Raw genomic sequence first — 27,869 nt, 5'->3', positions numbered from 1 at the left:
CAGGAAATTGCAGTCGATGTTTGTAGTCAAGTAACGCAAATTTATTTAATGCAACGGCTTGCCATTTTTCAATTGCCAGAAACCATTCTTGGCGCGGACAAATGGATATACGACCATGCAATGGATTGTGTTGATGAAATGCGTCAAATGAGGCAGATACTAGAGTCGAGTTGATATCGCTACGGAAACCATCGGAAGTAAGTATTTCAGGTTGGAATGAATCGTTTTTTTAAACGGTAAATATTTACAAAACGTGACTGCATTGTTTTTATAGACAATATTTCATCATCATTACAAAGAAAAACTCTGGAAATCCGGGATTTAAACCACCTCTGTCTTCTTCGTGAGATGTTTGCGCAGTTTTCGCTGATTTCAGCGTTGTCTAGTCGCAAAAGGAATGCCACATGCAAGAAAACTGGTCGTAGCTGGCCCAAAAAACTCGGAAACTGTGCCTCCAACGATGCAGATCTTTCAAGTAGTTCAAGACAACAACATCGAGCTAATTGTTGACCTGGTGACGATTTATATTTATATTTGTAAAAAATATATTGAAAAAATAATTTAAAATATGATATGGCAGCCCTGGGCCACCATACTGCACGAACTGCAGCGTCCATGAAATTTCCATGTTTACCATGTCGTATTTTTGTTGTAAACACTTGGGCGTTTCATATACGACGGTAGAACGTTTACTATGCGATGGTTTCAATGCAAAATGCCATAAAGAAAAGGACGATGTTATAATTTATACATTTTACCTGGCCGCAGCCTAGTGCTGTCAAGGACTCGTCTAATTATGTGTTATGTTTGTAATCTTGTGTGTTTTATGTGTGTGTGTGTCCCAAATTTTATTTCTTTGTTTTTTGTATGTCTTCCATTATTTTTTATTTAGGATATGCCGCTTAAAAATAAATGTTTACATATAGTAATTCTCGCCAAAATAGTTTGAAATCTTGCTTACTCGTATTTCGCAGCACGACGACTAGAATTTAAAACTGCGATTCCTTTGAATGTTTTCCCTGATTATATGCCCACCTCTGAAACAAGATTTCGCAGCTTCCGTTCTGTCAGTAATCCACTGTGATTTACACAGTCTAAGATTAATTTCACTTTTGATATCTTCTCTATCAATCTGTATTTTATCATCGACGTAATTCTCGTTTTTGAGATAATATTGCCCGAATATGTAAGAACAGAAAATGCTGTTGGAATATTTTCCACCGGCCTTGGCTGTGTCGAAACTTCCACACCAAGTTTTGCTTTTACTTCAGACAGAGCAAATCTGATTGGACAAGCAGGAAAACTGCGTAAACTCGGTTTCTGATTGGTTACCTGAGCTTGCAATATCGCTTTTCATCCCACGAACACTTCTGCCAGCGGTTTGTCTTTTTAAATATTTGGTGTAAGAAAGGAAGAAAATGTATCAAATATGGCTGTTTTAAAAACAAAGATTTTTTGATCTTGAATCAAAGAAAACGACGGTATGAAGTTGAATCCAAAACTAATCCCTGGTTCACTTCATGTACAGAATAAAGGATCTTGCGATTGGTATGTTTTGATTTGAAGTTTGCTGTATAGTATCGCTTTAAATCAGGACCATGTTGTTATGAATGAATAATTTTAATAGGCATGAATGATCGTTATAGTAATAGAAATTTCTTTTTATGTTCAGGGGATGGCAATCGATGTTTGCTTATGGGTGTTATAACTTTGTCGTGGTTGTAGATCCTGAAACAGTGCAGGTTCGTAATATACATTTACCAAAAATCGTGTGTTAATTTGATATGTTTTATAAACAAAAAAGTACAATACACATATTGTACACGTGGTGTACCTACAAGTTATTATAATTACTAAAGTCGCCATGCAATCATACAAGAAAATTAATACACATATTGTTCTGTTTTTCTGTTTATAAACCATATAAAATTAATATCAGGTTTAGAGCTTTAAAACTAGAGTATTGATGCCTTTTGTAGATTATTCAAACATTGGATCTTCATCAGTCTAATGTTATCAAGGTGAGATTCCCTAAATGATAATTTGCCACAAAATTTATTGTAGTTAATTTTCTGAAGTTGATCATTTTGGAATCAATGCAGTGCACAATTTTCCCATAATATCTTTGTGCATCTCATCAGGTAAAATGGTGTCGTGAAAACTACCATCATGATCTTGGCTGCCCGTACAGTCTTCGGTTGGCCTCGGCAGATGCTGCTGGTCATATCATTATCTGGGATGTCAGTCAAGGCATTTCTTTAAGTGAGTTCTCTGATGGTTCAAGACCTGTCTTAGACCTTCACTGGCTATGGACACAGGATGCCTCCCATGATCTTCTTGCAGCCTTGCACGCACCATCCTCTCTGATCTTATGGAATGCAGATACTGGAATCAAGTTATGGAAAAAATCCTTCCAAGAAAATCTGATATGCTTTGCTTTCGATCCATTCAGCCCAGCAAAAGTCACATGTAAGTATACTCTTATGCCAAGGGTAAATGAGATGGCTTTGACTGAAAAGGATAACTAGTTTCAAAAGTGTTACCTTAAATATCATAGGTAATTGAAAGTGATATGGTAGTTAAGATGGTATTGATGAAAATTAATGATCCTTCCTGGACATTTTGCCAAGACTAATACTAGTTTCTTTCTTTCATGTAGTAATGTCCCAGGAGTACTTGGTGTTTCTGAGTGATTTCTCAGTGAACCAAGCCCCAGAAGGCAATGGTCGAAGATTCTACATGACAAGTTCAGAGGCCTCATCTGGATCAAGTAACAACCTGTCAAGTTCTGGTAATAACAGTACCCTCAGGACACCTTCAAAATCAGCATTTCAGAGAGTGAAGCTTTGGGCAGCAAATGAAAGCAAGAATAGGTACAATAGACAAAAATTTATCATATACGATGATTGAATTAAGGTAATTGTTTTTAGTTCTATGCTTGAAAGAACTAACTAATTGATTTATTTATTTTTTCAGGGTGGAAGAGGTGAATGTAGCCTTGAGTGAATGTCTACAGCTGGTCTACCACCCAGCATGTCGTGATATGATTCTACTTGTTTTTCCCAGAGAGATCCTCTTTATTGACACTGCCATCAACCAAGCCATTGGTTCAATCTATCTTGAACGCAACAGTCCCTCATTTTCCCACGCTGTACTGCCATGTACCCAACGCGACGTCATATACACCCTTCATGACAATGGCAGTATTACAATGAGGTGTCGTCGCCAAGTAACCACAAACCCATATCCAACTGTCAGAGAAGAAATTGAAGAGGCTTGTTTGGATGTTTTATATGAGAACAAATGCCAATCTGATGCTTTTCGATTGAGCAAATCAAGTTATGTGAGTGGGTTTGTGGCTTGCCCTATTACTGAGACTAAAGTAATTCTGCTGGTCAGCGATGGAAGATTATTAATCTGGAATGTGAAATCTGTTGGTGAACCTCTATCAGATGCAATGTTGATGTCAGATGAATGCCTCAAGGCTTCCCTGCCCATTACAACCACAGACACACCTGTCATATCAGCGATGATGTCGTCCCCCCCTGAAAGAACACTATCTGATATACTCCCCCCATCAATGCAACAGGGGGGTAATGGGAATAGTTTCAGATTTCTTTTAATAGGGTTGCTAAGCAATGTGCAAATGTCTCCAAATTGTGCGGCGATGTGTCCACCAATGACAACGAAGAATTGGCCAGAGTATAAACCATTAGTTGCTGTGGGTAAGTGTCAATTTGTCTAATACAGAAAAAGGGAACAACTAATACAATATCTGCTCAAATATTTTATCAAAGGCAGTACATCCGGTGCAGTTCAAGTTTTTGATATATCTGTTGGATTAATGATCCGAGAGTTTAATCTCCACAGTGCACCAGTAAGGTAAGGGGTTTATGGCAAACTAATTTAATACTCTGTGATATAATTCTAATAGAATTCTAGCAACGAAAGAGATTAAGAACGGTTTGCTCTACATTTTTGTCATTATTTTATTTCAAGAGGTGTTGCCTGGTCAAGTTTAAAAAGTTTTCTAAGTTGGTCGTATTGGTCTCACAGCAGTAGCGTGCGAAGTGAGGTCTTTATGGTTGACTTAAAAACAGGTGAACTGTATATTTTCCATCGATTTAAAATTATTTTATGTTTAAATTTTGATAAAATAATCATCAAATACTTTCTTCATTCTCAGGTCAAAACACGCCCGTTCCTTTGCCAAAGAATTCTGAAGAAAAAACAATAACATCCATTAAAGTTTCCCAGTTGAAGTAAGTAATTCAGGTTAGAATGAATCGTTTTTATAAACTCGGGTAAATATTTACAAAACGGGTCTGCATTTTTTTATAGACAATATTTCATCATCATTTACAAAGAAAAACCTCTGGAAATCTGGGATTTGAAACACCTCGGTCTTCTTCGTGAAATGTCTGCACAGTTTCCGTTGATTTCAGCGTTGGTATGTTTCTCTGCATTCTTCTGTTGTCTCGTCATATGCTGTGATCTCTAGCAATATGTGATATAGTAGCGTTCACGTGTCATTAATAGGAATGGTCTCCCAGTCAGTATGGAAAACACAAGAAGAAACAGCAGACACAAGTGACTGATGACAAAAACGTGACACCAGAGGGGTCAGAAGAAAAGGCTGCAAATGTTTTGGACAGCGGAAAACCTGAAGTCGTGACTATGCCGGTAAGAAATAGAGAGTAATCCAGTGATGTTTAGGGACCAGTTCAGCACTGTGCTCTGTACAGTACCATCAACTATTGTATTTTAAAAATCTCTCTGCAATAAATTGTGTTATATTTCTTTGTTAACAGATTTGGTTAAAGGAACACTTTATTTTTACAAATACAGACGGAATGTTGTTTCATTATGTTGTTGAAGGAACGTCTGTTAAAGACAGCAGTAAAGTTCCACCTGATGTGAGTTCCCGAGGCTGTATTATTGTGTCTTTTGTTCTATGTACCAACGGGGGCTGTTTTAGGTTGCTTCATTCTTTGTTTCTGTGTCTCCCAGGGGAGCATGGGAAATATCACATGCATTACTTGGAAAGGAGATACCGTCATCCTTGGCGACGCTGATGGAAATTTCAGTATCTGGGATCTTCGTCATCGTTTGTCGAGGTGAGGAAAGTGTGGACGTTTTTTAACATAACTTGCGTCTGACAATGGTGTCTGACAACATCTCATGACATCTTCATCTAGTTCTTTTGTTGTGTCAAAACTCGTCGATTGAAGATATTTTGTTGTTCTAGGAATCAAAGCACGCATCGAGGAACGATAAAGAAAATGAAATTTGCTCCAGGACGTGGAAATTTGAAGTTGATGTTGCAGTTTAGCGATGGCGTGGAGATCTGGGACTTAGGAAAGGTAACCCAAGTTGGTTTAAGCAAACTCTTTAGAATATTGGTTGCCAAAACCACTGACTATACTGAAGGCCAGTCAAGTTAATGCATCTAATGTAGGTCAATGGTCAGAATCATCTCATTTATTCTTTACTTTCAGTCTGAACGAACAAGCTCAATGAGAACTCAGCGAGATTCTGTCGTTGTGATCGACATTGACTGGTATTCGTCTGAAGTTCCTCTCTTGTTGTTTTCAAATGGTACAATAAGAATGATGACATTAAACTTGAAACGTTCTTGCTCACCAATGTCGGAACAAGATCTAACAGGTACAAACGCAACTACAATCATCGTCGTCTTTTCTTCACCAAATCCTTGCAACTCGTCTTCTTTGTTTCCAGATTCTCTGTGGTGCCCACATCTTCTTCCTCCACGAAAGGCGCTCATGTTTAAGTCAATTCTACAAAGCCAAACTTGGAATGAAAAATACACTTTAGATGTCGGTGAACTGTATGTAGCTAATTCATCTTTCTCCCTGACCGTTTCAAGATCACTGATTTCGGTAGAAGAACTGAGCATATTAAGTATTCTGTATTAACTTTTTTCGTGAAATTTCTTTAGAAACCTTTCCTCCCAGGAGAAGAAAGATCAAGTGAATGAATTCCTTGCAAACTTAACAGAGTAAGTTGCTACGCTCTCAATTAGAGCGGCTTAATAAAGAGTATTTTATATTAGAATTGATTTATTTCAGTGATATTAAAGAGTTTATGCCTGAAGCTCCACTTGGCATCGCCCAGCGTTGCTTGATTGCCTCTCAGTGAGTACTTCATGTCTTAACCTTTCTAATACTGATATAACTGCCGCCAATGTCGTTTATCCACAGTTCATTCTAATCATTTTCAATTGTTTTGTCAGACTTTTTGGTGATGAAGGAGAGCTAAAGTTTTGGACAGTTACCTTGCATTATCTACGAAGGGAGAAATGTCGCAAGGCTTGTCCAGCTCACAAGGTGAGGGAAAATAACGATATTGTACTTCATCGTTTGTTAATCACAACTGTGTAAACCTGTGTCCAGCGGTGGCTGAATCTTCGTCATGAACTTCATAACATATATTTTCTAGAACGGCAGCAATAGAGCATCGCGTTCTTCATCTCGTCTCGATCCAGACCTCGGAACAGAACCACGGCGAGTTCGTCGAAAGAGTTTAGATCTACTATCAATAGATGACGACTTGGATCTCAATATCCCACTGGACAGCGAGGGTGAAAATACCGAGATATGTCACTGTTTCCCCATCACCTTGGATACCGGATATGATGTGTTGTGTGATTCAAGAACCTTTCAGGTACATTTGTAGGTTCAGATAGAAAAAGTATAATTACCTTCATTACTTTCGTCGAAAATCTTTCTCCAATGAAGAAACAATTATAACCTTGGTACAAATCTTCGTCCTAGACACATCAACTAAGCCGTGCAGCTCTGCACGATAGCAAGAGGTCGACGTACGAACACACGAAGAAATGCGCTGAAACATTGGTACTCTTGAAACAGGTACGGGCGGGGGGGGGTACGCCCCTGTAGGAAAGGGGGGACAAAGTTGACAAAGTTCCCGGTGAATTTCATGCAACCATTTCTAGCCGGAGTATAACCCACTCCTAATAAAATTCTGATTTTGTCAACTCACAACTATCATACAACGAATGCATTTTTTAGAAACATTTTGTTCTATTAATGAAGAGCGCAACGCTGTATTAACACGATTGTTTTAATGTGAAGATTATTGAGCTGTGACGTTTTTTATAGTGCTGATCAATAACTTTACATTTGATTCAAAGAGAAAATGTTACATAAAGATTAAATTTAGTCATTCAATTCAATGATTGCCGACAAAATATGTCTGCTTCGAGCAGCAGCAGTATTAAGATAGAATGGTCGGAGGTTGTTAGTTATTCTTGCTTGGGGTAAACGAATATCATTCGGCTTTACTTTACGTTTAACTTTCCTCTTAACGACCGCAAATATATCTTCGTTCTTCAGCGTGTAGAGGAATAAGTTTAGAAAGCAACTTGCGTAGAAAACTCCATATTTTAGATAATGAACTGGGATGGGATTTTTTGAAACGTGCGTTAAGTCTAATCCTAGCCATGGCAAAGCCGACACTAATATTGTCCCGACCAGGTGCATGGATGTCGTTGTTGTTTTACAAAGTTTCTCCAGGTTTTTCGAATTTGGTGAGATACTTCTTCGATGACGCGATGCAATATAACCCATTCTACCATAACAAAGAACCATTGTCCCGATGTGAATGATGAGGATTACTTTGGATGCAAAACAGAACGCTTTCAAATTGCCCCATTCGAATTTGCTTTCCACAGCAATGGGTAATGTCAGAATCGCCCCATAGATCCAAGACGCAATTGCAATATAGACATGCCTTTCCAACGTCAATAAAGCTTGATAGCGATACGGATATAAGACCGAAAAATATCTCTGATAACTTATCAAAGTCACATTCACGATTGTCATGTTAAAGGAAAAACAATAACTAGTAAACGATACCCAACCAAGAGTACACCAACTGTCCTTGTTGATGAAACTCAGAAGAAAAACAAAATAAGACGGGATTGCAATGAGCGCAATAAAAAGATTTAGGATTGTGAGATTTATAGTGAAGACGTGCTTTCGTTGCCATAACTGTCCCGTTGTGTAAATCACATGAGCTACAATTAGATTTCCTATACCTGACACGATTGAAGAATTGAAGATCGTCACTAATGTAGGAACGACGTATAAATAATCCAAGGAATCGCCATTAAATGTGTAAGGAAAATGAAGACAACCTCTCGTTGTTTTGTTCATCATGTTATTCATCGACTTGCCGCCTGAAAATGGCTCAAATTGGTTTTAAATTAGGATTTAGATTAGATTCAGCAAAAAGACACAACCTGCATGAAATTAATAGCTTTCGAAAAACCAGATGTCTTCACAGGACGGCGTCTTTCATCATACAATTGCTGTTCCTTCTTTTGTGCGTAATGAACCACTAATTTGTATTGCACACATGTTTAGAAATATTTGCGAAAAACTGATTCAGCCTTCATGTTCATTAATTTGCCCATATCTCTCTCTCTCGAGTCGCATTGAAATTACATTAACTTTTGAGTGCAAATTCTTTCGTATGAAAACAAATTCTAGGAACAATTCTTAACCAATTTTAGGAACAGAATTGAAGTCATGCATTTCATTTTTGCCTATAGTAACAGAGAGTCGTGCATAATAACTGAATTGATAACTATTGGTCTCATCTTTCTCAGGCTGACCGCGCCGTCCAACTATTCCTGGAGACTGAGTCTAGCAACAGCAACTATTACACAGATTCTCTGAGGTAAAATCGTTCAGCTACACATCAGTCAAGATAGTCAATATTTCATCATCTTAAGAAATTGCTTTCATTGTTTTTCAGAGCGTGTCTTGTGGCTGCGATACGTTCATCAGGTGCCTCTCAAAGCACGATAAAGTTAGTTGCGACGAATCTCATTGCAAATGGCAAACTTGACGGTGAGGAGTATTTGGGAGTAGAGGTCCCTCCTGCGTCCCTTCAATCCTTTAATTATTCTTTTATTTATTTCAGAGGGTGTTCAATTGTTATGTATGATTGACAAGGGTTTAGACGCTTGTCGATATTTACAGACATACGGAAAATGGTATCAAGCAGCCTGGCTGGCCAAGGTTATAATATCGCTACTTCGTATTATAAACTCTTCACTGTTTGCCTGTATACATTGAATTCATGGATTACACGTGAATTACACGTGCATCGTTGACGGAGTCTTGTCTTTCTTAGGCTACTCTAGATTACGATGATTGCGCAGAAGTCATGCGCAGATGGATTGACCATCTCTCAGGGACTCAAATCAGCCAACAGGTAAAACTAAAAATCTTGCCAAAAATATTTAAAAATGAAGGCATGCAACTATGAATGTTCTGTTTCGTCGTTTTCTTCAGAGTCGTGGATTGTTGCTCCATATTTCTCTTGGACAGTTCACGAAAGCTTTGTTAATGATTTTCGGGTAATTGGTTTTTGCTTGTTCGTGATTGACTTTCTTACAGTAGTTTTTGATAAGTTTTCTTTATTTCTAGAATGCGTTTCTTCGACCGTGCGGCCTTGTTTGCTGAGGCTTGTCTAGAATATGGCTTGCTAAATACAGACGACAGTTCTGTATGTATCCTTTTATAACAGTGTAGAATAGTATTTTATATGATTGTCTCTCCAATTACCCCAATCATCTAAGGACGCGACTTTTGCAAGGTACATTCATAGGTCTGCCAACCCAGCCCTTGGCTCCTGGTACAAAAGATTTGTCCTTAATTTTCATACATCAGCGTTGCTTCTAGAGTCAGTCTTCACGGAATATGCGCGTTATCTTTTCACAATTGGTTTAGTTAATGCGGCGAAGTATTACTGCTCTAAAGGTGGACAAGAAGGAAAAAGACTCCTTGAAGATATATCATGATATTGATACATTTACACTTTGAAATAGCACAATTAAATATATAATTAATTTTTTAGTAAAAGTTTTTGAATTGCAATAACCAATGATTTTGCGGATAATTTATTAGTGGGCGTTAGTCCTCTATCTATGATTATCATCATTGGTGATAATTGATCCAGATTGTATAGTCTAGATTACATAACCTAACGACTAACGTCATCTATATGGTGTTTTGGGAGATACTGATCTATATTGATCAGTGATATTGATAAGGATGGATCAGTAAATTATTTTGTGTCGAATGATTTTCAGTAGTTTTAGCAGCAACAGTATAATAGAAACCAAGGGCGAAAATTTGCAAGTTACATAACATATTTTTTCCGATGCATAACTCGTTGCCTTAGCAACAATGACGTGTCATAGGGAAATATGAGGAAATATCACTGGGAAATATTAATATAGGAGAGTCATCGCGGGGGGGGGGAGACACACGTGCACACCACACTTCAGAACGCGGTCATTTGCCTGAATGGAAGAAGATAACTTCGGTCAATATGGCTTGCAATTTGGTCGTTGGAAATTGCAAGATCTCGCGAGTTTAGGTGAGCAAATGATGGAGGAATCGGAATATGAATCTTTACCAACAGAGAACATCGGTGTACATATGCTAGCGGGCGGATTTGCCGGAGTTATGGAACATTGTGTAATGTACCCTATTGATTTTGTCAAGGTATAAGTATTTATTTGTTTAATCAAGTTAAATCCATTTCATATTTAGTAGATCTGTTACTATGTCCTCGATTATAAAGCAGATTGACGCTTTCCTTGAAGAAAGCATTAACCTAAATCTGTAGTAAGTTTTTTGCTTTGCAGTAAACTAACACCAGCATTTCATCATATATCTAGAGTTGACTGATTTCATAGCTCTGTTTCATAAATTACTTTCAAAATTTCTCTAATTTTAAAGTGCTTTATGAACTCATTCTTCCCTTTTTCCCACAAATACTTGATATAAAACTTACTACTCAATAATTGTGTTCTATTGTAGATTTAGTTACATACTATGACTTCATTTATTATAACAGTTTCACCCAACCCCTGTGATATGACCTAAGTAAATATATTATCACAGAGTATAGATGTATATATTGAAAAATTATTGATTACTGTACATTTATTCTTATGTTGTGCAATACTTAAATATAATTGATCATAAACAGCATTTGCAGTCTTGTACTGTTACAAAAATTCAAGTTATGTAACTATTGACAAATTTTTATCTAAACAAGAATTGAATTATTTCTAAGTACAGATTTTGTGTGGTCTATGTAACCCTAAAGAATTCCTTGTGTTTTCAACTAGAATATTTGACAAAGTACATGTTAAACATGGATAATTTGATTAATTACTGAGGCATATCTATTTATACAAAGCATTACTTGGTTGATAACAATTATTATGAATATCACATATAAAAACAAAAGTGAAATTATCATAAACAGTAAAATACGAACAGCTCTTTAAGACTAAAGTTTACAGGTATTTGTTAATTGAAATTTGTCTGAGGTTCTGGTATTTCAGTGTTTATTGCAGGTTTAGTGTTCACAGCAGGTCTAGATATTTTTTCAGGAATTGTATTATCAAGTAATTGGGTAATTCCCATTACATGTGACACAGCTCATTAATTTGCCCTTGTTTAGACGCGAATGCAAAGCTTACGTCCAAACCCCAATGCAATTTATCAAAATGTTGCCCATGCTCTAAAGACAATCTCGAAAAAAGAAGGAGCAAAGACTGTAATTCGTGGTGTGAATATTGTGATAGCTGGAGCTGGTCCAGCTCATGCTGTTTATTTTGCTTCTTATGAAGTTGCAAGGAAGTCGCTTGGCAATGTCCGTTCATCATCAGGACAGAACAACCCTGTTGCTAATGGTAAGATGTGTGTGAAAACTTCTTGCTTGGATATTTAAAAGATACAAGCAAGTACAGTTGTTTCTAGTTAAACCTCTTTTGCAGAATTCTCCCCAAAATTATGAAAATAATATATTTTTGAAGAGTATTTTGGTTTTGTGGCTCATTATTATCCTTAAAATTCTCAATCTGAATTGATTTGGCATTTTTAAATTATATATTTCTTTGCATTCAGGTGAAATCTGGTTTTGTTTTTCTCTTATAGCTGTTGCTGGTGCAGTTGCCACATTATGCCATGATGCTGCTATGAATCCAGTTGATGGTGAGAACAGTTGGAGTTGCACCTGGATTCTGTATTTTGTTTCAACGTTTTTTCTTTATTCATGTGTAGTTATCAAGCAAAGAATACAAGTATATAACAGTCCATATCAGGGTGTTTTGGACTGTACAAGGCATGTGTGGAAAACTGAGGGTATTACTGCATTCTATCGCAGTTACACAACACAAGTGACAATGAACATTCCATTTCAAAGTTTACATTTTGTTGTGTATGAGTTTATGAGAGAACATTTAAACCCACAACACAATTACAACCCAAAGACTCACTTGATAGCAGGTGGCACTGCTGGTGCCATTGCAGCAGCGGTAACAACCCCACTTGATGTTGCAAAGACTTTACTAAACACTCAAGAGCAAAATGCTGTTGGGGCAATCATGAGCCAAGGACATAAACAGCCTTTTGTGACAGGAATGGTTGATGCAGTAAGGACTATACACAAGCTGCAAGGATTCCGAGGCTATTTTCAAGGGCTTCAAGCACGAGTTCTGTACCAGGCTCCATCATGTGCAATTTGTTGGTCGTCCTATGAATTTCTGAAGTTTTGGTTCATACCTGATGAAGATTGTCAGAGAATGGAAGTGAAAATGAATTCCTAGAGGTATTTGATGCCAGGGAGCTCTAGAGAGAAGAATATTAGAATTTTTATTTAGTTGAGGAACTGGATATAAATATACAAAATGACCGAAAGTACTTTTTGGTCAACTGTATTGAACGCCAAGTGGCATAAAGTGAGAAATGTTTCACCAGTGGAAATCACTGTGACCATATGCTATAGAATTTATTTTACAATATATTTGGCCAACCATGGAGACTGTTTCATGTGTCCTTTTCCATATATGGGGTTGCCAACCAGTGTAGATTGCTATCCTAATTAGAGCAGCTGAGAGAGAACAGATTGTTTGTGCAAACTTTTAGTTTTGAGCAAACCACCTTTGTCTGGTAGTGAGTGGAAGAACAACCTGAAATCCTATTTGATTCACTAATCTTTCTAATTACACAACACTATACTCTTGCTAAAACCTTGTAATATCATGGTCTGTAAAGGGTTGTTGGCATAGAGGAAGTGATTTCATCAATTAAGTTATTTCTTTGTCACATAAAAAATTCAAATTATTACTTATGTGCTTGCATGTGGCCCCAGTAGAAATGAATTGTTTGAAATATGGATTACCGGTACACAAAATGAAAAATAGATTCACTTTGTTGTACCTGCGAAAAATTTTGCTGGAGAAAACACAATGGTTTTATTATAGGAGTTGAGGTGTATTTATTATTCCAAATATTTACACAATAAAATAACTATTATTACAAAGCTGTACATACATGTTGGATATAAACATTTGGTCAAAATTCAGAAGAGAAAAACTTAAAGTGAATATTCCACTTACAAAGTACTTGCAGTGAGAATAATCAGGCTAATTATTTTCATCTGGTAATACAACAATCACAAGGTTAGCCTCCGGCCATGTGTATTCACGAGGGAGAGACACCTGAAATAAAAAGTTTTCCAATACTTACACAATTTATGACCATAAGGCTACTTATTATTAATTACTGAAATGCTAACTCTGTAAATTATTAGCATTATTTGGATGGTTAAGTTAGGTTGCTATTTACCTCTTCTGGGTGGGCCAGTTCATCCAGGTCTTTCTCCAGTTTTCCAATTAATTCATCACCAACAAATAGCTGGAAGAAACAAGAATTTCTTATGTATATTTGGCAATGATCCAATCCCTACATTAAGACGTCAACTTTACACACCTGTAACCAATTACCACAGGCAGAATATGGATGCTCTTTAGTTGCTATTGATCCAGTCACAGAGCTTGACACTAATGTGATAGCAATGTCCGAGTTGGAACTTTGGAATGTGAAATGTCTGCCATGCCTCAAACGACCTCTGTAAAGAAAAATCATGGTTTATCAATCAAGGAAATTGGAACAGGAGGATGCGTTGTTATAGCCACTGGATAGCTCTATATTAAACAATGTGATCACATAGAACACAAAGCCTAGATCTTTCCCTTTACCTGAAAGCAAGTGGCAACAAACTTGCAGCTTCTATATTTAATCTCACACAAACACCATGACAAGATCTTGTTCTAATGATCTCGCTAGTTGCTGAACTACATGCTGAACTTCGATCCATTGCTGCTTCAGCTTTAAAATGCCTGGACATATTGTTTGTATCGATGGGTGGAAGAATTGCAAATCGATTAAAGTTTTGATGTCTTCTAATATCGACCATTTGTGGAGGTTGAATGACAGATGACGAGTTGCTGTGATTTGTGTCATTTGAGCTGTTATCTTTAAGTTCTTCCCAGTAACACTTTGCATTCACACCACTCAAAGTTGATCCTTCACGTTCTAAGCCTCTGGTAACTTCTTCCTTCAAGGTAAAATAGTTTGTTGTATCTATAAACATCCAAAGTTTGAAATTGTCCAAAGACATATCCAACAGTAAATTAACAAGAGTTATGAAAAGTAATTCATTCACAGAGACATACTTGTAAAGAAGGTTCAAGCTCGAATATGCTCTCCATCCTTTCCATGTCTGTTATGAGCCAAGGTCCTCCTGCACTGAATGGGAAAAGTAATCATTGTTTGAGGTTCGGCTAGAACAGGATTTCATCACTCTTGAAGACAACCTATTATTCACTTACTATGGAATACGTCGAAGAAGCTCAAGGGTTGAAAACCCATTCCACTGTTGAGCAGCATGCAACTCTTCTTCACAAATCCCAACAATCTGTAGGATGCAACACCTTAGTTAAATATGTCAATGCTGTTTGAATGAATGTCAATACATCAGCTTTTAGTCTCATCACACAAACCTGAACAAAATTTAGTGTTCCCAAACTTGATTGTGTCCGTGAGAGTTGTGGATCCTCGGCTAACAAAATGTGTCTTATGTTTGAATTGCTATGTGTGTGAATACGTGAGTGGGTACAATCTAAGGGGATGTTCCATGAGACATGATCACCAATTTGTAAACTGTTATCTAAACAAAAACAGCACTTTGTTATCAAATGTGTCTGACAAGCAGAATTGCTAGACTTGCACCTGCTTAGAAGGCCTCACTTACTTGTACGAAAAACATATTTTGCCAATTCCTGCATGAGTTCTGCAGGCCAAGATGGCTGAATTGTTTGCCCTGGTTCTTTTTTTAGTCTGAATGTTAACTCAAAGCCAAAACCACTTAAACCATGAGCATTTCGAACTCTAGAAAATAGAATTGTCTTTTAGTAGTTTTCTCACCAATATAGTTGGTCTAGGTCATTAGACCACAGTCATTAGACCACCACAATGACTAATATAAGGTGTACTTACTCATGCACTCTCCCATCACCATGTAAATCTGAAAGGCCAGAGCTGACGTAATGCCAGTGAGGTGGAATACCATGTAGAGGGTTGCCAGGATTCGAAAACATGCTGATGAAATCCAATGGATCTGGACCACCCAACCTGTCCAAAAATGACATGTAATGTATACTGTCAATTGACTGTGGATTGGATGACATTCCACTGCATTGGGCCAGAAGAACTCAGGTATGTTGCTCATATATGGTATAATATACAGTAGAGTATGTAACCCACATTGTTTACCCGGCTGTACCTTCCAACAAATTTGGTTGCATTGCCAGGTAATTTAACAACAGCGCTGCCAGGTGTAAATATGCCTAACATTTTAGGCTTGCAATTGGGATAACTTCTATATTACAATATTTTTGAAAACATAACCATTATCCTGAAAGTTACAACCATGCATGACCTTAAAAAAGGGAGGAGGGAGGTTCTCAACCCCATTACATTACATCATTACATTTGAAAACGCGGTTGAATGTAAAATGTTATTGACACAATGCTGAATCAAAATGCGCAAATACGGTTTTCATTTTATCTATTCAAACGTAATATTTTAGATATGGTTATTTTTAGTTAATGTTGTGAAATACATTCAAATCGCCTACGAATGACTGAATTACACAATTTATTCAATAAAAACCAACCAATATTTCACGAGCGCTGTCACTTGAAGTGGATTGGATTGTTCAGGGTATGCTCTGCGTAAAGTTGAATATATCGCTGCTAAACCAGGTGGAGTTGGGACGCTTAGTAGAGGAAGTTCCATTGTCAATTCCGTCAGCAAAATATGACAAAATTACCGTTAATACACAACGTTTTTATTGCCAAACAAATCCGTTTTTATTTTATTATTTTGCGTCAAATTTTCACTGCCCTTTCGAGAAACATTGAAGGTTAACGCTTCCACTTTATTATGCGAAATTTTCCAGTTAATATTTGAACACATTTATTAACCAACTTTAGAAAGATAGTTGTAAAAAACACTACATTAAGAATATGGCTGGAAATTCAAGCCAAGCTGTTGAACATGACGCTAAAACAAGAGGAATTATTCTTCATATTGTGGAGAAGATCAAAAGAGAAGGTGTATTTGACCGGTTCAGACGAGATTGTTTGGAAGAACTTGATAGTAAGGTATGTATGTAAGGATGATTACTAGTTAATTAATACCAGTAAATCACAACATTGACCACATAATGATTGCCCTGTGATAAAATACCCGTGTCCTTCCAAGATGCAGAAATTTTAGAAATTTCTGAACATGCCCTTGATCTAGAATTAGGGTGAGGGGTGGAAACAAGTGGGGAATTTCCGATTCCATGTTCTGTAGATATCATGGTGTCTGTAGTACAAGGTTGATCAGTGATAACTTTGAACCATATTATTTTACAAATTTAAGGAGCCATACCGGCAACTAAAGCAAAGAGTGGAGAGTCATGTTGCCACATTTCTATCAAAACAAACCTTTAGTGCAAACCTGCCAAAGAATCAGCTTCGAACAAGTCTCAGAGCAAACATAAATCAGTAAGTTAATTAGTTATAAATCTCTACCTTGATACTGTCTGCTAAACATCAGTAGAGTATCTTGTAGTTTTGTCAATCCATGATAATAAATATATTACTCTTTATAATGATTGGGCGTGAAAAAATAAACCACTTGCATAATATTTAGCTTAAAATCGCCTCTTTTTTCTTAACAAGGTCGGAGGTTTTATCAAAAGGGGTTGACCGTCTACTTGAGCAAGTTCTGGTTGAGAAAAGTGGCAGTTTTTACAAAGAAATTGAAAACCTTGTTGAGGAACATCTTATAGAAACAGGTCACTACACAAGATATGACAAGGACAAAACTCAGAAATCTGACAGCCAGCCAAGATCTGAATTTACAAAGCTAAGTGACAAGGAAGTTGAAGATATCATTAGACAAGAGACAGACAGATTTCTTGAAGCAAGTGCAGATGAAAGATCACAGGAATCTGATAGAGGCTCAATGGCAGAGACCCCACCACCTGGAACAAGCGGAGAGATTATTGAAGTTGAAACAGTTATCAGCACTGGCAACAATGCTGTAGAAACATCTCAGGCTTTTACAACAAATGTTGTAGCAACCCTAAAACCAGCTCCAGAGCTCATCTCTGCAGAAGTATCTGAGTCAAAAGCATCTGTTACTACGGATAAAACTGATGCAATGGCAATGAACATTTCTGCAGAAGATGACAACGAAACACATCCAGGTTCTCACAAAGAACAAGAAAATGTTAATCATACATCAAAATCTTACTATTTAACAAGTACAAAAGGTAATGCTAAAGAAACTGACGGAATCTCGCGACCTCTTGCCACTTTTGAGGCTATTTCAACCAGAGCATCTTCAACTAGCGAATCCAGGAAACCCACGGTTGTTGACGCTAGCATGACTGAATCTAAACGAATTTCAGACAAGAAGCTCCCGGGAATCGAAAAATCAGACGTAATCAAAAAAGCTGGAGAAAACACCCAAGTTAGAGGCGTTCTAATCCCGCAAACAAAAATGAAAGAAAAGCAAGATTTCAAAGAGGGAACTCTGAAGGAAACTTTTAATCCCGGGAGTAAGATGGATGAACGTAAAACAGACGTGATGGTAACTAACGATAAAATAGAAAACACAGAAAGCTCGACATTACAAATTGCCCAACCAGAAACAAGCCATTTAAAAATTGATGATAAATCGTCCAAACAATTGACACCAAAAGTGGGAAAAGCAGAATTGACTAAAGCGGAGTTTTCATTGAAGGATGTCGACAGACAGGAAGTTGCCAAGTCAAAGGTCGCTAAGGCGGAAATTGCAACACTTCAAGTGAGTAAACCAAAAGAGGAGAAAGAACAGGAAGCGAACGAGAAAGTTACAAAACAAACCGCAGAAATACAACAGAAAGAGGTCTCAAAGAAACCAATTTCGATGCCAAATCTTTTCTCAACCGACGAAGAAACAGACGACGATTCAGAGATACCGAAAGCTAAAATTTCTGAAATTATTTCGGGACATAAGCCTGACAAAAGCAAGGTTAAAATCTCGGAAATTGATATCGCAGAGTTGTCAGATTCAGACATCACCGTGAGCTCAGTTCATACAAGCGATCTTTCGTCATTGGAGGACAGCGATATGGAGTATCAAGATTACCAGGAACAGGCAATGAAGAAAAACAAAGAGATGAAATCTGCTGAATCTGGCGAAGACGCTCAGTTTGTTGATGATAAATCTGGTGCAGCTGCCGGTGATGATATGGTGACGAGGTCAGATGGTTGTCATGACCCCGATGAGAGAATGGAATTTGATGATGACAAGAATAGCGAAGTCTGTGAAGACGACGAACTTTGCAAGAATGAAGTCGAGAAGCATACTGATGAATATGATACTGAAAGTAAAAGCATTACCAACCAATCTGGTGCTGGTACCAGCGAGAAGATTGATGGTGATTCTGGCGCAGTTACCACCATTGATTCCAACGAGGAACCTGACATAAACTCCGGAACATGCATCTCTGGCCAAATAATTGACGATGAAAAAGGTTCCGGATTCGGTTGCCGATGAAAACGTCAGCGGTAGCAAAGCGGAAGATTGCAGTTCGGATGAACCTAAGTCTGTGACCAGCGGAGGTTCATCACCAGAAGATACAGAAGATGCAATTCTAACCAGTGGTAAGGATATTGAAGCAACCAAACCCCAGGTACCAGCAAGTGATGAAGTTGTGTTCAAACCAATAAAACTACCACAAGGGATGATTTCAGAAGATAGTGAAGCATCAATTGCACCAACCACAGACGATACGTCGGACAATGAAACCAAGGTGGACGATACGGATATTAGAAACTCAGGTAAGTTACGAATTATATAGGAATAGATTTTCAAACATTCTACTTTAGTTTTCCACTGTACAGAGTCTGTTAACTTGCTTATATTAGCCCCGAAGCGATTCCTAAATGTGATCTAAGGTGCATGTACTAACAGTAAATGGCGTCGTTTTGATGCATTAAACAATCGACTTATTTCTTTTCAGGAAAGCGAAGACATTCTCGTCGTATTTCAACGAGCCAGGAAAGTGAAAGTTCAAATGACACTTCCACTCCAACAGAAGAACAGAAAGACGTGACTCCTCACCGTCGTTCTGCCCGTGTCGCCTCGAAAGATAAGACAAAACCAGATGAAAAAGGTGACCATCGCCAAGGAAATTCACAGAAAACTGAGGAAGGTCTTGATGCGTCCAGAAAACTGCGTCGTACGAGATACTCTCAAGATAAAACAGGCGAAGCAAAAGCATCCAGGTCCAAAGAGGAGAAACCTGAGAAACGCACCTCAAGAGTGACAAGTGATAGCACTGATTCAGATATTAAACCAGCCAAGAGATCTAAAAGAACTGTCAAACCAACCAGATGCTATTCACCCAGTGAAAACAGTTAAGGTGTTAGAGATTTTATGCATAAAAAGAACATCTTAAAGGTACACACAACTCAAGTACAAATCATGCGGCCCTAGTCTTGTTTTTTGTAGTTAAATGTCTTATTTTGAAGTTACAAATGATACATCAAATGTCTTAGAATATTTATTACTTTAGCTCTAACATACTTAATACACTAAATTACCAGGTTTAGACAAATTTTGTAGGCTAGGAAGTCAAGGTATGACATCTTAAATATTACTGCTACTGTGTCCAACTCTAAAACCTAGACACAAAGTTTTTTTAAAAAATACTTGTCCATTCATTTACAAATATGTTATAATAAATAGGATTTAGAAGTTCTTATATTACAGTTACTGTAAAGTGCAAAATGAGCTCTTCTGTTGTGTCACAGGTCTGGCTGGTAGCTCATTATTGGCATATTGAACAACACCAGCTTTCAGAACTTGCTGAAATAATGTTAAGAAGGTAACAAAAATGATTTTCTGACTGAAATATTTTAAGAAGGATTGAGAGAAACTCAGTTAAGAGGATACATTGGTTTTTTCCAATTCATTCTTGGTCAATCTGATACCCAACATATCTGCTGCAATTTTCTGAAAACAGTGTCTAACCTACAAAGATAAAATCTAATTAGATTTTCAGCTGGAATTCAAAAGAAAATAGTTATTTTCCTTCCAATACCTGGTCTCCTGATTTTGCTGAAAGACAGTGACTATAAAACAATAGTATCTCATTAGAAATCAAAATATTTCAGTCAAATTTATTTAATAGCTATTTCTTTATTCAGGAGCTTTTCCTTGCCTTGACATTCCATGATCCTGAGCAAACTTTGCATGACGTTCTTGCTTTACAACTCTCATGTGTTCCAGATCACCTTTGTTTGCAATAAGTGCAAAACTTGGCATTGCATTAGAATCCTTTCCTTTGAAACTACCTTTAACTGTCTCCCACCAGTCTTCAAGGTTATCAAAAGTGCTTTGGTTTGTTATATCATAAACAAACAGCACAGCCTATGCAATACAATAGTAGTGCTCAGTGTTGGCAAATGGGTGAGAATTATAGAAACAACTTTTTACACATGTACTCTCTGCAAGTCACCTGTGCCCCAGAGAGGTAAGTCTCAATCATTTTGCCACCAATCGTCTGTCCACCAATATCCCACAGTTGTATTGAGACATTTATATTGCCTAAGAAGAAGCCATAACATTTGTTTTATTCATATTCCATAAATAAACAATTCTAGATTTTGTTCACTCCTTTTAGGCAGAAAACCTGACCTGCTAAAACAATCCTTTTTAAGAAGAAATCCAGTCCTATTGTTTGCTTGTATGCCTGTTCAAAGTTTTCTGAGGTATATCTAACAGCTATTGACGTCTGAAACACAAGTACATTACAATGCTATCATTATTCATTAATAACAGGATTTAAAAACTATAAGCTACAGTTGATTTCAATGACAGTATGGCTTAGCATTTTATCAACTTTTATCATTCTGGTAAAGAGAGAATTTTCAAAAGCTATAAAAGCCAGTAAATTAAACACAGCATGCATTGCAGCCCTGAGGGCTGACTGCTGAGGGTAGCGTTGTGTGTATTGGCGAGTTTCAAATCCGAGGATATGTATTTGGAGAATTCGCATTCATCTGATTGAAGTGATTCTAGTAAACAAACAAACAGGTAAGATGAACGAGTATATTACAAGCTGATATAATATTAAACTGACTGTTTGCTCGTCGTTAGGCCATTGTTTTATAGCTTTTAAACCAGGGCAATACAAGTCAGGAATGCGTACAGATCAATGTTGCTACCTTTCCCGATGTGCCATCACCAACTAAAACAAATTTCAGTTGGTGTTCAGTCGTTGTTTCATCATCGGAATCGGACATTTCATTCAAGAAAATTGAATATTTGTGTTTGTTTATTTGCCGTCAAGCGGCCGCCATGTTTCTAGGCCACTGAGCTATATAATAATATATGCAAGGAATTATTATATAGCTCAGTGGTGGGGGGGGGTTCATGGGGGCGAAGAGGGGGGGAGGCAGTGAGGGCATTTCACTGATTTCACGTCCGTCTGAGCACCTATTGTTGCGAGATTTATTAAGCATTTGCTTATATTTACTCTGCTTGAGGTTGCAAACACTACCAAACAGTGAAATAAAGATATGAGAACATCACACTCAAAAACAGGTTATAGTCCAGATAAAGAATTGAATTCACTGGTCCATAATAAATACAGGTCAGTGGTCTATTGCATTGTGGGCAAGAAATGACGCATGACCAAATTAGCCAATCACAAGCAGCAGTTTCGGACATGTGACCATTTTTGACAGATTGAGTTTGATTGACATTTGACAGTCAGTCTTCAAGCGCATGTGGTGGAAGGAAAACGGCCGTCTTCGTTGCAACAAAAGAAAGCCAGGTGTGTATATCTCTGAATACTTTGAATAAAAAGAACGAAGATATTATTCAAACAATATTTAAATATTTACATAGTTATTAAACACTTTTTTTTGTCTTTCACTGTTTCATTTTAGGCCGAAATCCGTCGACGAAAGCTGGATTCAACTGGTCGTGAATTGTATGTATTATTGTCTCTTATCTGGTATTGAACTAAAACGTTTAGCAAAGTTAGAATAGTTCTGCCTTCAGTATTCGTAACAATAATTTCAATTATTAAGTCAATAAGTGTCAATTATTATTTAAGTGCTGAAAATTAAGTCATTTTCAACTGTTGTAGGCTAATTCGCCTCCGTTTAATTAACTTTTAGAGCACATTGTTTAGTTTTTGAAGCTTTTTTATATTGTAAGCAAAGATAAAGTAGTTCTGCTTGAGTATTCGTATCAATTTACAGAAGAATTAGGTCCACATTTTCAGCGTTTCTAGCGAGTTTCCATGCATGTGCGTGTTTTTGCGACGCCGGTGTCCTTTTCAACTGTTCAGTTAAGTTGTAGTCGCCGCCGTTTAACTTTTAAAGCATATTGTTTAGTTTTTTAAGCTTTCTTATATTGTGAGCAAAGATATAGTAGTTCTTCCTAAGTATTCGTATCAATTTGCAGAAGATTTAGGTGCAAATTTTCAGCGTTTCCAGCGAGTTTCCATGCCGCATGTGTGTGTTTGCGACGCCCGTGCATGTTCTTTTCCGGCAACTGTTTTAGTTGCCGCCGTTTAACTTTTAGAGCATATTGTTTAGTTTTTGAAGCTTTCTTATATTGTGAAAGATATAGTAGTTCTGCCTGAGTATTCGTGTCACTTTTTAGAAGAATTAGGTCAAATTTTCGGCGTTTCTAACGAGTTTCCATGCATGTGTGTGTTTGCGACGCCGGTGTTCTTTTCAACTGTTGTAGTCGCCGCGGTTTAACTTTCAGCCTATTGTTTAGTTTTTGAAGCTTTCTTATATTGTAAGTAAAGATAAAGTAGTTCTGCCCTAGTATTCGTATCAATTTACAGAAGAATTACGTCAATTTTCAGCGTTTTTAGCGAATTTCCTTGTGCGTGTTTTTGCAACGCTGGTGTTCTTTTTTAAACTGTTGCATGTAGACTTGTAGTCGCGGCTCTAACTTTCAGTCTATTGTTTAGTTTTTGAAGCTTTCTTATATTGTAAGTAAAGATAAAGTAGTTCTGCCTGAGTATTCGTATCAATTTACAGAAGAATTAGGTCAAATTTTCAGCGTTTTTAGCCAATTTCCATGCATGCATGTGCGGTTTTTGCGACGCTCGTGTTCTTTTTTAAACTGTTGTAGACTTGTAGTCGCCGCCGTTTAACTTTTAGAGCATATTGTTTAGTTTTTCAAGCTTTCTTATAAAAAATTATTGTAAATAAAGATAAAGTAGTCCTGCCTGAGTATTCGTATCAATTTGCAGAAGAATCAAGTATTTTTTGGTGTATTGGGGCCGCCATGCGGGGCTTCTTACTGTTTATAGATCTCGCCGCTCGCCGTCTTCAGTTTTTCAAATGAAGGTCTTGAAGCACGCGGCATTTATAGTATGGACGTTTGTAACTGATATGGCACTGCAATAAAAAGTTGATATATGTTTATATAAATAAATGTGTTTGATTTAAAAGCATTCATAATCATTCTGCTCTTTGATCCCGTAAAAATGTGAGTTCGCATGTGCTTTGTACCATTTGCGGCCGCGGGTGTTCATTAAAAGGCCAAAAGTTAATAAGTTCATTGTGTATTTAAAAGTTCATTGTGTATTTAAAAGTTCATTGTGTATTTGCAAATCGTAGTGAAGTCTGTACTTCAATAATTTAAATGTTTTCCACGAGGCAAATTAATTCGAGGCAAATTAATTCGAGGCAAATTGATTTTCGCAAATCAATCACATCACCGGATTTCAGATCTAACCTGACATCACTCCTAATGCCTGGACATGCCTGGATGATTTTACTGTGTTTGCGCAACGTACCATAATACCATTGAAATGTCCTTAACTTTGCATTAAGGAATGATTCTTTCTATTTTATGTGAAAAACCTGATGTTATGTTTAGACTGATTTGTATTTCTCAAAACTTACATTTAAGTGGTATACCAAATGTATTTTCTGATTTGAAACGAATACAACAAACCAACATAAGAAACTAAACACCTATTGTAGTATCCCTACTTGAAACTGAGAGTACTTTTTGGAACACCCTAAATAATCCTGTATAAACATATGCTACCATCAGAAGTATGGATTGATAGGCATCTGGATATTGTGCTTATTATCACTCTTTCATTTATTTACTTTAGTTGTGATTATGGAGAAATGTTACCATTTTGCATGCAAATACAAAATCTAAAATTAAATTCAAACCAAAACATTTTATGAAATCAAAATTAAACCAGACATTTTATGATATTCCCAGACATTTGAGGCTCCTCTGTTTTTAATTTTCAATTTTTGGATTGCATGCAGCTCAGATCCCAACCCTTGGTTATATCTTGCGTGTTTTGTCAGGAGTAAGGAGTAAGTATAAGTGATCAGGGGCCCGGGTCATTTATACTTTCTGTATGCTCGACTGACCTAGTCCGGCATAGGCAAAATATTGCTCTTGGAGCACAAAAAAAGATGCATGTTGAGATATGATCTTATGATATAATGGTCGAGTGTTAAATGTCTATCCCATTTTCGAATGAATGCATGTGTTTAATAAATCTCTCCAAATTTGCATGTATTTCGAAAATGCATGAAAATTTTGTATTCGCATGTACAATGAGCGTCGTGGTGGAGATGATGTGGTGGAGCTCATGCAGGTAACATACCATTGGTGACCTTGTTTCATATCATTTCAGATGTTCAGAACAGGTGCGGATCTAGGATTTTTCATACCTTAGTCAAATTTTATGACGTCATTTATGACGTCACGTATGGCGTCAGGCATATTAAAAGATGTTCGATTTTTTAAGGATACACTTTTAAAAATATACGCTAATAATTGTTTTTGAGATGACATTGAGGGGAGAGTCTACTTATTCCCAAAGTATTCCTTAGTCCCTACTTTGAGTAGTCCCAACTTTGAGTATTATTGTTACCTACTAGTACCAGGGCCGAAGCTGAAGCATCAGAACTTAGGAGAAGTAGGAAAATATTCAAAACAGGAAATTAAAATCACGCTAGATCAAGTATCTCACAATTATATCGCGTACTGACGGCAGAATTACAATGTCAACATCATGATGTATATTCACTCATAATTTTCATATGAACGTATTTATACATGTGATATACATCAGGAATACGAATAATAATAAGTAACTAAAAGTGAACATGCTAAGTTTGTGTCTTTCTTATCATATTAAGTTATATATTCATATATAGCAACCTTTGACCCGGCCAGCGCAGACATATGTAAATTTATATTTGAATACATAAAGACTAGCCATCCTTGTTGTTGTTCGACAATCATTTTGCCGATTTGAGATCTAAAAACACAGTTATATAGAAGCGTAGCATGGAATAAACAAAATATAGTTAGCTTATTGCAGTACAAGCCTTTTTCTTGCCATTACGAGCGTGCTTCGGCACATATAACTCCACACAAAAAGCCTTGTCAGAGCGTGTCGCCTTCATAAATACAAAGATCGAAACGTCGCATAAATATCGCGTCATTTAGACACTCTAAATCGTTCGAATGGCTCGTACAAATCACTACAAGACGATGAAGACATTGTAAAATAACACAATAACAAAGCGAACGCGAAATTTAATCCTTCGATGCTCAGAGCGATTGAAAGGGCATGTTTCCACTCTTTGCCTAGTCTTTGCCTAACATGACTAACACAGGCATGCTTACGAAGCACAGTGATTGGTTCAACTCGCCAAATATAGGCAAAATCTGCTAGCCAATGAAAGAATAGATTTAAAAAAAATTACCCAATCATAAGGCTTCCTGATTACGTCAAGTTAGGCAAATTCGTCTTGGTTAGGCAAAAAAGCTATTAGCCAATCAAAAGGCTGTATCGGCCGCCAGGCATAGGCAAAATAGCTGCCTCTCATTGGCTTGCTTCATGGCTTGCCTAAATACCAATGAGCTGTATATTAATAAATAACTGCTGTGATATGAAAATATGAATAATGAACTGCATGTTTCCACTTATGAATGAATACTTTCGGAATTGGGAACTGTGAATTTTGTAATTAATATCTGGATAATTTACCATAGTCATTTGACTATGTTGCCTACCCCTAGATCCGCGCCTGGTTCAGAAATGTCTCATTTCAGATGATGATGGACCACATGATGACAGATGATGATGGACCACCCGATGACAGATGACGATGTACCACCTGATGACAGATGATGATGGACGACCCGATGACAGATGATGATGGACCACCCGATGACGATGGACCACCCGATGACGATGGACCACCCGATGACAGATGATGATGGACTGAAGACAGGTTTGATAGGTGGTATTATTCCATTTTCTTGTATTCTATCCTGGATGTCTGTGCATGCTTGTTTTCCTGGTGGTCTGCACTGAATGTGTTAGACATTAAGTGAAATTCTTATTTCCTACTTTGACAATGATAATAAATCAAAGTTTGAGATTGCATGCAGAGCAAATTAATGTATACAGCATGTTTGATTCCTTAAAAATGCATGTTCCTGTTTTATCACTTAATGTGTAATGCAATTGGTGAAATGCATGATATCACTGAAATAAGTAGCTAATAGTGTGTCTAAAAATGATGAAGCATGAACACAACTTGAAGAATGGAATTTGTACCAAGGTAACTGTGAACAAGAACCAGGTATGCATATATGATTGTATGAGTTTGTTTGGACATAAGGCATTGGCATCAAAAATTTGCAACAAAATATCGAGGTAATGCATGCCATAACATTGATTTCTGTAAGTGCATGTGCAAATAAAATTATAGTTGCCAAAATAATAGCATGAATAAGTGCATGTGACATTAAAAATAATTGCCTGAGTTATAGCATGATTATAGACACCCTATTCTTCGATCCATATGTATAAGATCAAAAATTAGGTGTAAAAATATTTTGTTTATGCATGCCACAACATAAATTACTTTGCTCTAATTAGGGAAATTGACCTTTTAAGGCTTGCAAAACCAGATGAATAAATTATAAATGTAGTATATTATTATAATAATTTTTTTTTTATTTATCAAGTAAAAATAGTTGCCAAATAGTTAGCAAGTTTAGTTAAATAGTACCGGCCGGTATAGACAGCAGATTAGTTTTGATAGGATAGTGAATAGTAATAGTTTAGTTTAGCTATGCTCTTAGTATTATAAGGATTTTTTTAGTTTGAATTAAATTTTTATTTATCAGTTTTTATTTCGAAGCTCGTGGGAAAGCATGAAAATAGCATAGGTTAAATGGTTGATAATTTGATTGTTTGAATAAATTCGAATCTTGAATAGAATAAAGTTTATTAATTAATAAGGGTGAACGTTAATTAGAATAAATTTGTGAATTATCTATATTATTATTATAAATTATTATGTTGAAATTTCACC

General features: G+C 36.9%; 5 protein-coding genes across 6 annotated transcripts; 3 read left to right on the top strand and 2 right to left on the bottom strand.

Moving 5' to 3' along the window:
• Positions 1-1,412: 1,412 nt before the first annotated feature.
• LOC114538068 (WD repeat-containing protein 11-like) lies at positions 1,413-9,855 on the top strand. Its single transcript, XM_028559192.1, has 28 exons — positions 1,413-1,548; positions 1,673-1,742; positions 1,980-2,021; positions 2,142-2,469; positions 2,660-2,873; positions 2,977-3,725; positions 3,798-3,882; positions 4,000-4,100; positions 4,187-4,262; positions 4,342-4,450; positions 4,540-4,683; positions 4,812-4,916; positions 5,011-5,117; positions 5,249-5,363; positions 5,499-5,667; positions 5,740-5,848; positions 5,960-6,019; positions 6,090-6,155; positions 6,254-6,347; positions 6,460-6,684; positions 6,795-6,890; positions 8,654-8,724; positions 8,803-8,897; positions 8,971-9,068; positions 9,184-9,264; positions 9,345-9,409; positions 9,480-9,562; positions 9,723-9,855. The coding sequence occupies exons 1-28, from the start codon at positions 1,484-1,486 to the stop codon at positions 9,851-9,853; spliced, it is 3,753 nt and encodes a 1,250-aa protein (XP_028414993.1). The 5' UTR covers positions 1,413-1,483; the 3' UTR covers positions 9,854-9,855.
• A 464-nt stretch (positions 9,856-10,319) lies between these two features.
• Positions 10,320-13,387, top strand: LOC114538046 (mitoferrin-1-like). Its single transcript, XM_028559169.1, has 4 exons — positions 10,320-10,562; positions 11,533-11,764; positions 12,009-12,065; positions 12,135-13,387. Exons 1-4 carry the CDS (start codon positions 10,362-10,364, stop codon positions 12,677-12,679), a joined length of 1,035 nt encoding a protein of 344 aa, XP_028414970.1. The 5' UTR covers positions 10,320-10,361; the 3' UTR covers positions 12,680-13,387.
• A 9-nt stretch (positions 13,388-13,396) lies between these two features.
• Positions 13,397-16,335, bottom strand: LOC114538045 (suppressor of fused homolog). Its single transcript, XM_028559168.1, has 10 exons — positions 16,094-16,335; positions 15,414-15,548; positions 15,169-15,305; positions 14,918-15,084; positions 14,747-14,832; positions 14,591-14,663; positions 14,114-14,472; positions 13,845-13,983; positions 13,701-13,769; positions 13,397-13,573 (listed from the first exon to the last, which is right to left on the bottom strand). Exons 1-10 carry the CDS (start codon positions 16,213-16,215, stop codon positions 13,499-13,501), a joined length of 1,362 nt encoding a protein of 453 aa, XP_028414969.1. The 5' UTR covers positions 16,216-16,335; the 3' UTR covers positions 13,397-13,498.
• Positions 16,336-16,383: 48 nt separating this feature from the next.
• LOC114538044 (biorientation of chromosomes in cell division protein 1-like 1) lies at positions 16,384-19,946 on the top strand. The gene is made up of 4 exons (XM_028559167.1): positions 16,384-16,583; positions 16,849-16,973; positions 17,151-19,301; positions 19,484-19,946. The coding sequence occupies exons 1-3, from the start codon at positions 16,446-16,448 to the stop codon at positions 19,015-19,017; spliced, it is 2,130 nt and encodes a 709-aa protein (XP_028414968.1). The 5' UTR covers positions 16,384-16,445; the 3' UTR covers positions 19,018-19,301; positions 19,484-19,946.
• Positions 19,947-20,013: 67 nt separating this feature from the next.
• On the bottom strand, positions 20,014-21,836 carry LOC114538047 (ras-related protein Rab-28-like). Of its 2 annotated transcripts, XM_028559170.1 has the most exons (7): positions 21,693-21,836; positions 21,163-21,259; positions 20,984-21,072; positions 20,687-20,895; positions 20,567-20,597; positions 20,419-20,496; positions 20,014-20,331 (listed from the first exon to the last, which is right to left on the bottom strand). In XM_028559170.1, exons 1-7 carry the CDS (start codon positions 21,768-21,770, stop codon positions 20,236-20,238), a joined length of 678 nt encoding a protein of 225 aa, XP_028414971.1. In that variant the 5' UTR covers positions 21,771-21,836; the 3' UTR covers positions 20,014-20,235. The 2 variants fall into 2 exon arrangements, with proteins under 2 accessions (XP_028414971.1, XP_028414972.1); XM_028559171.1 differs by lacking the exon at positions 20,419-20,496.
• Positions 21,837-27,869: the final 6,033 nt, after the last annotated feature.

This window comes from Dendronephthya gigantea, unplaced genomic scaffold (genome assembly GCF_004324835.1).
Source record: "Dendronephthya gigantea isolate DGI-Jeju-01 unplaced genomic scaffold, DenGig_1.0 000173F, whole genome shotgun sequence".
NCBI lineage: Eukaryota > Metazoa > Cnidaria > Anthozoa > Malacalcyonacea > Nephtheidae > Dendronephthya > Dendronephthya gigantea.
The sequence above is the reverse complement of the archived record's forward strand: the minus strand, read 5'-3'. Positions and strand labels throughout refer to the sequence as shown.